We start from the raw sequence: 11,115 nt of genomic DNA, 5'->3' as shown, positions 1-11,115 counted from the left end.
TTATTAATAATCCATGTTAAATAAATTTATATTAAATACAAATTAGTATTTTTTTATACTTGAATAACTTTATCTTGTGAGTTATCATTATAAATGTTTCTTTTAGAATTAGTACTTTATCTCCAACATAGATCTTTCTCTTGAATTATGCAATGACACTAGATTGATCGTGACAAGGCTCGGAAACCATGTTTGGAAGGAAAAATTCTTACTGGAAGTAATGCATGTCATAAAGTGTTTATTCCAAGAATGCCATTGACGTCTTCTTATCTAAGGCTTCCTTTTAAATTTCAACAAAGATAGTTCAGTATTCTTTGATTGTATTATATTCAATGATAATCAACAAAAGTCAGGGGCAATCATTGTCTCATATAGGACTTTTTTTAAATAACCCAGTTTTTAGTCATGGTCAGTCGTACGTTGCTGTATCCAGAGTTATGAATCCTAAGAGTCTAAAAATTTTTATATGTGATAGTGATAGCAATCCGAAAAATTCAACGGCAAATGTTATATTTAAGGAAGTTTTTCAAAATTTGTAATTTCTTTTTGTTTTATAATTGTATGATCTATAATCCATTTAGTTTATTTGTATTTTAATTTAGATTATTTATGGAAATTAAAACCACATTAAAAATTTGTATCATGTTTATCATTTTATTTTGTTACAGTTATTGTTTTCTACATGATACATAAATTTATATGTGAACACAATATAGTTATGTCATTCATTGTCTAATACAAGCGTGATATTAATTTTCAGCCAAAATACAAAAATAACTCTTTTATTCAGTATTTCATTGTTAAGATCTATATGTATATGAAAACAATAAACATTTCACTTTGATAAAAAGTCAAGTTATAGAGAAAGTAAACAAATTATCATATATACTAATTTTAATAATCAATTAGATAAAATAATTGTCCGTGCATCGCACGGGTGAAAAACTAGTATAAATATAAAAGCACAGTTTTTGTGAAAAATAATAATTTGTCGCCAAAATTTCCTTTCTAAAAAAAGAAAGATTTATCATTAATATTGATATATGTATACTGCAACAAAAGATGACTTCAATTATTGTTTACATTTATTATATCAATTGATTTAATTTAATTTTAAATTTAATTAATTTTATATTAATTCAAATATAATTTATATATTATATGTTTTTTTTTTTTGTTTTTTTACTCAAATTAAAACTAAACTTTATTAAAAACATAAACTATATTAAAAATTTTATATTGATTATATCAATCAATTCAATTGAAAATGTATAAATAAATTTAAAATACAAATGATTCTAATTTCAATATCACTCATGAAGTAAATAATTCAAAAATAAATTTTTCTATTTTAAGTAATTTACTGCCCAAATTACTTCTATATCAATATATATATAGAGTTTTGATATTGATATTCTGCACACCTACCGTGTACACCTATGTGAGCACGTATAAGGTGTCACTCACCAATTGGATGTGATGAAATATAGAAAAATTGTGCATCCAATGGATTAGTGACACCTCATCGGTGCTCACATAGGTGTGCACGGTAGGTGTACAGCATATCAAAACTCTATATATATATATATATATATATATATATATATATATATATATATATATATATATATATATATATATATATATATATATATATATATAAAAGCAGAGTTTTTGCAAAAAATAATAATTTCCCGCCAAAATGTCCTTTCTAAAAAAAGAAAGATTTATCATGAATATTGATATATGTATACTGTAATAAATGATGACTTCAATTATTGTTTACATTGATTATATCAATTCATTTAATTCAATTTTAAATTTAATTAATTTTTATATTAATTCAAATATAATTTATATATTATATGTTTTTTTTTGTTTTTTTACTAAACTTTATTGAAAATATAAACTATATTAAAAATTTTGCATTGATCATATTAATCAATTCTATTGAAAATATATAAATAAATTTAAAATACAAATGATTCTACTGTTCAGTATCACTCATTAAGTAAATAATTCAAAAATAAATTTTTCTATTTTAAGTAATTTCCTGCCCAAATTACATATATATATATATATATATATATATATATATATAAGTAGAGTTTTTGCCAAAAATAGTAATTTTTCGCCAAAATGTCCTTTCTAAAAAAGGAAAGATTTATCATGAATATTGTTATACATGTACTGCAATAAATGATGACTTCAATTATTGTTTGTATTGATTATATCAATTCATTTAATTCAATTTTGAATTTAATTAATTTTTATATTAATTCAAATGTAATTTATATATTATATGTTTTTTTTTGTTTTTTTTACTCAAATTAAAACTAAAATTTATTGAAAACATAAACTATATTAAAATTTTTTGCATTGATTATATCAATCAATTCAATTGAAAATGTATAAATAAATTTAAAATACAAATGATTCTAATGTTCAGTATCACTCATGAAGTAAGTAATTCAAAAATAAATTTTTCTATTTGAGTAATTTTCTGCCCAAATTACTTAATAAAAAAGAAATACAATATTTAATTAGTTTATTTAATTTTTTTAAAAATAAAATTTGGTAGGGTGTTAAAAGTTATCACTATAACAAGGTTTTCCAAATTTACCATTTAATAATCATAAATTTTTTTTTATCTCAAATACATATTATTTCGAAATTGCCATAATTGAAAGAGTTAATGACATCCAATGTATAATTTTTGTACATTGGGATGTTTTATTTGAATTTAAAATTATAAATAATGCAATATTGCATACTATATTAGAAATCAATTTTATTTTATTTATCTTACTAAATTTATCTACTCCAAAATTGAATTCTGAAATGAACCCTCTTTTCAACACCATATATGAGTTGAATCATTCAAAGATGTAATTTTCGTTTAAATTTAGATTTGTTCGTTGTTATTCATCTATTTATACAAAAATTTAATTATTAACTATTACTAATGTGATAATTTTCTTCTATATTAAAAAGTTCACGGATTTATGATAGTATAAAATTTCGTGTAATGGAAATGATTAAATCCTTTCTAAAAAAATAAGCATATTATTAGAAGGCACCTTATAAAATTTATTGACATTGTTTTGTAACACACGTAATAAATGTTAATTAAATAACTTTTCTGGTTTATACATAATTTACTTATGATCATATGTTTCATTTTTCTTTTGAAATAATAGGTTGTTGTATATATTATGAAGATATTTTGTAAATTAAATCACAACTCATTTGAATAAATATATTGATGAAACAATTATTGTTATCATTCAAATGTGTCAAACACGTGCCGTGTCACAAAATTGTTTGTGAATGTGGATTTAGACGAAATTTTTGAATTTTTAAAAAATATTTTTCATTAATTTTATTTAATGTGATTTGAAAATATTTTTTATCACATATTAAAAAATAATAATATATATTTTTTCGAAAATTAAAGAATTAAATATGTATTAAGGTTGCGGCCGATATCAATACAATAAACACGATAAGCACCATGTCATTGTCTTAGACTAACACAAAATTTTGAGATATGATAGTGATTATTAGCCAAAAAAATTAATCGACATGCGTTGTATTTAAGAAAGTTCTTTAAAATTAGCGAAAAGTAGTTTTTATTTTTATACTTTATAATTATATTATTTTTCAATTTAAATATCTATTCAACTTCAATAATTTTTAATAATATCATTCCGTGCATCGCACGGGTTAAATACTAGTAAAAAATAAAACACGGTTAAACTAGAAAAAAGAATCATTAATCATATATTAAATTTAGAATTCAGTTTTTATATCAACAAAGTACCATAAACTTTATTTTCACTCCCTAATTAATATATTTTTCTATTTTTATTATTATTTCAATATATACCATATATTCATTTTTTAATTTATTTTATATTTAAATTAATTATTTTTTAAATTTATATTAATAATAAACTTTAATGAAACTATAATTTTTATTTAATTAGTTAAATTCTTTACATAAATATTTTATTATTAATTTATCTCCAATAAAAAAAAAAAAAAAAAAAAAACATACGTTCCCCTCTAACCATCGAACACAAGTAAGTACTTAATATAACTTATAAAGTACCTAAATTGAGATGTCAGATACTTGATTAGTTGATTTGACATAAATTGATACCCATATAGAGGGTTTAGTCGACCCTGGGGGTAAGGGCACTGCCCTCACCCCTTCAATTGTCGACACGTGTCCTTATCTATTATATAAATTTTATTTTTTTTGAAGGCTATTTTCCAAACCATGGGTTAGTTAACAAACAATTTTTAAATTGTTTATTTCCAATCAGGGACCTTCGTTCAAAATATTGGGCCTCCCAGACCATCGTTCAAAATTTTGGCCATTCGTTCAAAATTTTTGGGCTCCCACCAATTATCTTCACGGTACCGCTCAACATTCACCACCCACCGTGGAAGGTCACCTTTGAAGCGAGCTCCTCCGTCATCGCCGTCATCTTCACCACACCGGCGAAGCCCTTTCCTCCTTGTCGCACAAATTTTAATAGGTTCGTGTCTAACACACTGCTGTAAAATCGATTCTTGAATATTGGAAAAAAGTAGGTTCTTTCTGTTAGTGTGAAAAATCGAGTCATGATTTGGGAATTTATCTTTTGATTTAATCAAGTGAATGATGTAATGAAGTGAAGCTTTCATATATATGATTCTAGGACTTGTATTCTGATTTAATCATGCCCGATTATTTTTATTTAGCATAGTAAGCAGTAGATGTTTTTTTTAGGCAAGTATTAAATTGCAGAAGCTTTCAACTTGATGTTTATTGTTGTAGTTGAATCTTTGTTGGTTGCTGTAGGTTTTGTACTTCACAATGGAAGATGACAACCCAATTGGAGAGTTGGGGGGAGAATATATTGAAGGAGTAGAACTGGATCACATTTCACAACAACAATGTGGAGTTCCTGAGTTTCGCTCGGCAGAAAACGTTGAGGTACCAACTGAAATCTCTGTTGTCGATATTTTGGAGAACAAACTAGCAGTGGGTTCAATTGTGAATAGTGTTGAAGAGGCATATTTGTTGTATTGTCAATACGCGCATGCCAAGGGATTTAGTGTGAGAAAGGGTGATCAACGTTGTTTTCCCAAAACTAATGAACTTCAATCGAAGGAATTTAATTGCTCATGTGAAGGTGTGAAAGCAGAATCATGAAATAAAGTGTAGTTGTTCTAAGTTTGAGACAATGGGGATTTTGTGTAAGCATGTTTTGATGGTGTTTAACTCTTTTGACGTCACTGTTCTACCCAACTGTTACATTTTGAAGAGATGGATGAAGAATATAAAAACTATGGTTAACAATGACTTCAAAGAAAATGGTGGTGGTGGTGGTGGTGGTTATAAATCTGAGATGGTGTTTGTGAACCAAATAATGAGATCGATGTATGATCTAACTCAATTGAGCAAATCTCATGAGGATGCGAGAAAAAGTTTGTATAATTTGGTTGATACAGCAACTTGTGAAATATCCAACCTTCTCCAGAATTTGAGTGTAGATGATGAGACGCCGTGTGATGATATTCCAAGTGACGGTCACATCGATGAAGTATTCATACGTAACCCACTCACTGCTAAAGCAAAAGGAGTTACAAATGCAAATATTACACGACATTGGGATAATAAGAGCAAAAAAGGAAATCGAAAAGGAAAAGAGAAAGCTGAAATTCCAAGTAAGTTTTAAGTTATTCAAAATTGTGATCATATACTAATTATGCCGTTAGATGACCATCTTCTTTGGATGTGCTAGGGGCAAAAGGAGGCAAAAGAAAAGGACAAAGTTCACAAGATGACACCACCGCACGGGAAATAAACAACATACCATCCCAACAACACTTAAATTTAAGTGTCTCGCAGAATCCATTTTTACCTCCTCAACATTTTGTACAGCACTCATATCCGTTACCTGTATTTTCTGTGGTTTAATTTTCAATGCATTATTATATTCGATATTTTTTATGTTTCGTGCAGGAAGGTAATACAAATTTGTATACAAGTGGTGAAATGAATTTATTCCCTTATCAGTTTCAGGGTCCTCATTCATCACAAGTAAGGAGTAAGGTCCGTGGCGTGGTAATTGTTTCTTGTTTTCATATCCGTTACATGTAATTTCTGTTATTTTTGAGCATAAAATTTTCGAACTTTGTAAAATTTTACCAACACTATTCTGTATAATTTTTTAACATTCAAATTGCGAATTTTTTTTTTTAATTTTCAATGCATTATTATATTCGATATTTTTTATGTCTCGTGCAGGAAGGTAATACAAATGTGTATACAAGTGGTGAAATGAATTTATTCCCTTATCAGTTTCAGGGTCCTCATTCATGAAAAGTACGGAGTAAGGTCCGTGGCGTGGTAATTAAATTTTGAGCATTCATGACAAATTTGAGCATTAAATTTTCGAACTTATAAAATGTCAGATTATTCGGAAACCAGCGGAGGACGAATGAGCTCTGGATGCTTTCATTTCAATCGTGACAGGACCACCAGTAGTTTGGATGAAGTGAAGCTGGACATACATTAAAGAATTTGTTGTTTGTGTTTTGTAGTTTGATATGATTTAAATGTATCATGATGGTTAGAACAAACTCTTGTTCTGATTACATTAAAGAATTTGGTTGTGTACTTCTGAGAAATTCTTAATTGTTTGTGAATCCAATGTAGGGGCTGTTGTGTCGATTAGATGAAGTTATCCCATGTGTGGATGTTGTGTACTTCTCATCTTACAGCATTGGATGAAGTTATCCCATGTGTGGATGTTGAATCCAATTAACATGTTCGGCTGGGTTATTGTAAGGTCTGTTGTGCATTTTCAAGGCACACATATCTGCTGTGCATTTTCAAGGCACACTAGATCGTTTACCAAATAATTTACTCCACTAGAATATTAGTTACATTCTACACTGGATAAAATAATTCTCACATAGCGAGCCATCAAACATATATCAAAATTATATCTTTGAACAAAAATGTCGAGTTTAATTGGGGAAATATTCATGAATTTCCACAACTTTGTTACTGAGAACATTTAACAATAAGCACAGAGGCCCATCACCAAGATACAAATACATTCTTCTCGTTAATGAATGACCATTGACTTCAACTCACAGTTTAACCAATAATAATGCATTAACTTAAATATATCTTAGACAAATTCTTGACAATATTAGATAATTTTAAGCTACTGCTAACAAAAACTCTAGTCATCATCACCAAATTACTTTTACATAGAATGTCATAGCAATACCAACAAAAACTCTAGTCATCATCACCAAATTTAAGAGATTCCAGCAAGACTTTCAACTCTTCAGATAGCTTCTCCATTCTTAATGCATTTCTCTGATGCTCGCGTGCTAACTCTACTTGAGCATGAACCAATTCAGCTATTTTTTCGTTTTGTTTTTTTTTCAAACTCGAACTTGGAGCGGAGGTTGAACTCGAATTTGGCGCAGCTGTCGAACTACAAGTCGGACCAAACGTTGCACTCGAACTTGGAGCGGAGGTTGAACTCGAATTTGGCGCAGCTGTCGAACTACAAGTCGGACCAAACGTTGCACTAGAAATTGGAGCGGACGTTGAACTCGAACCAGCAGCAACAAAAGGTTTCTTCATATGTTCATCAAATGCTCTCAATGCCTTCTCTTTATTGCTATATCCCTTGTAACAAGCACCTCGAAAGCCATTAACTTGTGCTTGAGCCTCTTCCCAGCGCTCATAAACACCAGGTGTTCTACCATTAAAAACAACATATGTTTTTTCCTACAACAACAAAAATTTTTACAAAAAAAAAAACAATAAATAAGCATGATATAAAAAAAAACAATAACATATGTTCAAATTAAAAATGGTTAAATGAATATAGAACACGAAATTAACAAATTTACCATCGCGGCATATAGCTTTGTCTTGAGGCACAACAAAAGAGCTGCAAAATACGGTTCAATACATCATGAAGTGAGCATTAAGGGTAAATAAACAAAACATAAAGTGTATATAAAAGTATGTGTGCGGTTAAATATTTTAGTAACACAATTCTTCATCATGCTGAAAAATCAAGAATCCTCGTTACATACAAACACAATAATAGCAATTGATGATAACTTGCCAACCTCTTGCCAATCCTCGTTACATACAAACACAATAATTCTTCCCAACTAAGACTCGTGTACAAGGAACCCAAGAATTTAATAGCATTTGCTAACCAATTTCAAAATTAATGAATTTGGGAGATCATAACTTGTAGTCTACAGATGAAATACTTTCTTCTGCCGGAAATACAACAACAAGGCCGAGTACAGCATCACACAAAATACAGATTCTTACAGAAAGAACCCACTTTTTCCCCAAATCAAGAATCAATTTTACGGTAGTGTGTTTGTGCGATTATACGGTAGTTTGTTCACGAGATAAACACGAACCTGTTAAACTTTGTGCGACGACGAGGCAAGGGCGCTCGCCGGTGGTGGCGAGGACGGAGGAGAAGGAACGAGGAGGAGGAGGAGGACCGTGAAAAGATTTAACAAAATGGTGGGAGTCCCAAATCTTTTGAGCGGAAGTCCTGATCTAATAGCCTAAACCCTGGTTGGAAATAAACAATTTAAAAATCGTTTGTTAACTAACCCATGGTTTGGAAAATAGCCTTCAAAAAAAATAAAATTTAAATAATAGATAAAGACACGTGTCGGCAATTGAAGGGGTGAGGGCAGTGCCCTTACCCCCAGGGTCGACTAAACCCATATAGAGTTTGAAAATACATTTGATATTTGAGTAGTTACATGAACGAAATATTTCTGTAGTTTCAACTGAAGATGCATTAGGACGAAGTTATGTGATTTAATACAAAAAAGAAACATATTCTCACCTTCCAATACAAGTGAGTATTAAATTTAATTTAATAATACCTAAATTTGGATACTAGATACTTGATTGTGCTCATATGATGCCCATTTTTTGTTATAAAATACACGTGTATATACTTGATAATATGTATTATAATATTTATTTTTATTTATGAAAATATTTAATTTGATATTATAATTGTTGGTATTCATTCACAATACTAGTGATACTCGTCCATTATATTTAGTAGTAATAATTCATAATATTTATTGATAATAATCTATTATACTTAGAATTATACTTATAAATATTCATTAATAATGCATACAATAAGTATTTAATAATAATTATTATTTATATTCTCATAATACATATTAATTATTATTTATATTCTCATAAATACCAATATGTATTGTTGGGTGCAATATTTTTTTAACACATGTGCTGATGTACATTCTAAAATATTTCAGTTGCATCATTGTAATCAGCTATATATTTTGAAAAAGTGGCAATAGCTCGGTCTTATATGTATCATTATGAATACTAATGCATAATATCAAATAAAATATTATCTTGAGATTCAATGAATACCAATATATATTATGAATAAATATCGATGGTAGCAAAAAAGTAAAATAAATGAATACTAATAAGTATTATGAAAGATTACTTTCATAATTTGAGTAATTATTCATAATACTTATAAATGAATAATCATAATGGATACAAGAATAATCATAATGGATACAAGAAAGTATAAATTATAAAGAATGAATTGCTGGATTCAGACATGAACCCAACGTTTCCATATCATCAATGGGATAGCCAGGGGACTTTTGTATCTTCATCAATATTCCAGATTGAGGATTCTTGCCAGCAACATATTTTGCTGGATTCAGACATGAGCCCAAAGATTTCGGACTTTGGAACAGCCAGAAGTTGGAGGCAATGAGACTGAAGCTAAGACACGCCGAGTTATGTGGAAATACACTACAAAAAAAAAATCGTCTTTCACTTCTCGCCACACTATATTGTAATAAGAATCTAATTAATGGATTGAATGCATTCGTCTTTCACTTCTTGCCACACAAAATTCTGGTAAACACCAAATTTGCAGTGGCTACATGTCTCCAGAGTAAGCAGTTGATGGGATCTTCTCTATCAAATCATACGTATTCAGCTTTGGATATTTGTTGGAAAGAAGTGTCATAAATGTAATCAGGTGTGGAATCTATGTAAAGAAGAAAGGTCACGCGAAGTGGGGGAAGATCCTCAAGACTTGCCTCAAGTGATAAGGTCGATGCATGTTGGGCTAGCTGTTGTGTGTGCAGCAGAACCCTGAGGATAGACCAAGCATGTCTGCGGTCGTCCCGATGTTGGGCAACGAAGGCGTGTTACCGGAAGCTAAACAGTCCGGCTTCTACACAGAAAGAGAGCCCATTGTTTCTCAAGATTCAGCATTAACCAAGCAGGTAACAAATTCACCTAATCAACTAATCCTGATAGCAATTACATATGTTATGTTGCAATCTTCTTGTTTGTTATCTCCTTTTTATCCCATGATTATCTGTCACATCCCAAATCTAGAAATTTAGTATTGTTGAGATTAACACTTGTTAACTCGTAAGCAAAACTATGATGTTATTACGGAGAAATGGTGATCTCGTAAAGAAAATTTGATACGATAACGTATTATATAGATATTAAATAAACATCTGGATTGGAAACTGATATGTTTTCATAGTGTATTCTTTTATTTAATACAAATGAATTCTTATTCTTACAAAGCAAATAACATTTCCTATTAATTTGTCACATTAGACCTATTCTGTGTTATTTTTAATTATCCATCGCTATATAGTTCTGGAAATAGGGAAATTATTGAGCCCGAGGATTACGTTAGATGCAACATAGTCCTAGGATTCATCGTGGCCCCCTCATGATTTTAAATAACAATATAATTGAGGTAACTGTCGAGCCAAGTCAAGCTTGTCTGCTTGACTACTAGATTTGATGGAACATGTCTACACGAGCTTGACTCGACTCATGGAACCTTCGATACCTAAATATTAATTACCAAAAAAAACCCTTTAAATATTTCGAAAAATTGAATGTTACAATATTTATTTGTTGCCAAATTTAAATTGACATAATAATTTAATCAATAAATTTGTATAATTTATCGAGTCCTGCTAATTGCAGATAGTTTTCCTAATTTATTTAGG

The 11,115-nt window shown here is 29.2% G+C and overlaps 2 protein-coding genes across 6 annotated transcripts; one reads left to right on the top strand and one right to left on the bottom strand.

The window, feature by feature from the left end:
- The first annotated feature begins 5,213 nt into the window (after positions 1-5,213).
- On the top strand, positions 5,214-6,663 carry LOC140822746 (uncharacterized). 5 transcript variants are annotated; one of them, XR_012116021.1, is made up of 5 exons: positions 5,214-5,721; positions 5,799-5,932; positions 6,020-6,104; positions 6,305-6,394; positions 6,472-6,663. XR_012116021.1 is itself a non-coding variant. In XM_073183611.1 (5 exons), exons 1-4 carry the CDS (start codon positions 5,238-5,240, stop codon positions 6,377-6,379), a joined length of 771 nt encoding a protein of 256 aa, XP_073039712.1. In that variant the 5' UTR covers positions 5,214-5,237; the 3' UTR covers positions 6,380-6,382; positions 6,472-6,663. The 5 variants fall into 5 exon arrangements, 4 of the variants coding, with proteins under 4 accessions (XP_073039712.1, XP_073039711.1, XP_073039709.1 ...); XM_073183611.1 differs by having other exon boundaries at positions 6,020-6,097; positions 6,305-6,382; XM_073183610.1 differs by having other exon boundaries at positions 6,020-6,097.
- A 537-nt stretch (positions 6,664-7,200) lies between these two features.
- Positions 7,201-8,608, bottom strand: LOC140822748 (uncharacterized). The gene is made up of 3 exons (XM_073183612.1): positions 8,470-8,608; positions 7,936-7,976; positions 7,201-7,810 (listed from the first exon to the last, which is right to left on the bottom strand). Exons 2-3 carry the CDS (start codon positions 7,936-7,938, stop codon positions 7,310-7,312), a joined length of 504 nt encoding a protein of 167 aa, XP_073039713.1. The 5' UTR covers positions 7,939-7,976; positions 8,470-8,608; the 3' UTR covers positions 7,201-7,309.
- Positions 8,609-11,115: the final 2,507 nt, after the last annotated feature.

Source organism: Primulina eburnea, chromosome 2, assembly GCF_022965805.1.
Source record: "Primulina eburnea isolate SZY01 chromosome 2, ASM2296580v1, whole genome shotgun sequence".
Lineage (NCBI taxonomy): Eukaryota > Viridiplantae > Streptophyta > Magnoliopsida > Lamiales > Gesneriaceae > Primulina > Primulina eburnea.
This window is presented reverse-complemented; position numbering and strand designations above follow the sequence as displayed.

Bases quoted from the DNA above. Each gene is read 5' to 3' on its own strand.
- LOC140822746 (XM_073183608.1), top strand. From the start codon at position 5,238: ATGGGGATTTTGTGTAAGCATGTTTTGATGGTGTTTAACTCTTTTGAC. The intron at 5,722-5,798 runs GTAAGTTTTAAG...TGGATGTGCTAG, and splicing joins AGAGAAAGCTGAAATTCCAA to GGGCAAAAGGAGGCAAAAGA. The intron at 5,933-6,019 runs GTACAGCACTCA...TGTTTCGTGCAG, and splicing joins TTTTACCTCCTCAACATTTT to GAAGGTAATACAAATTTGTA.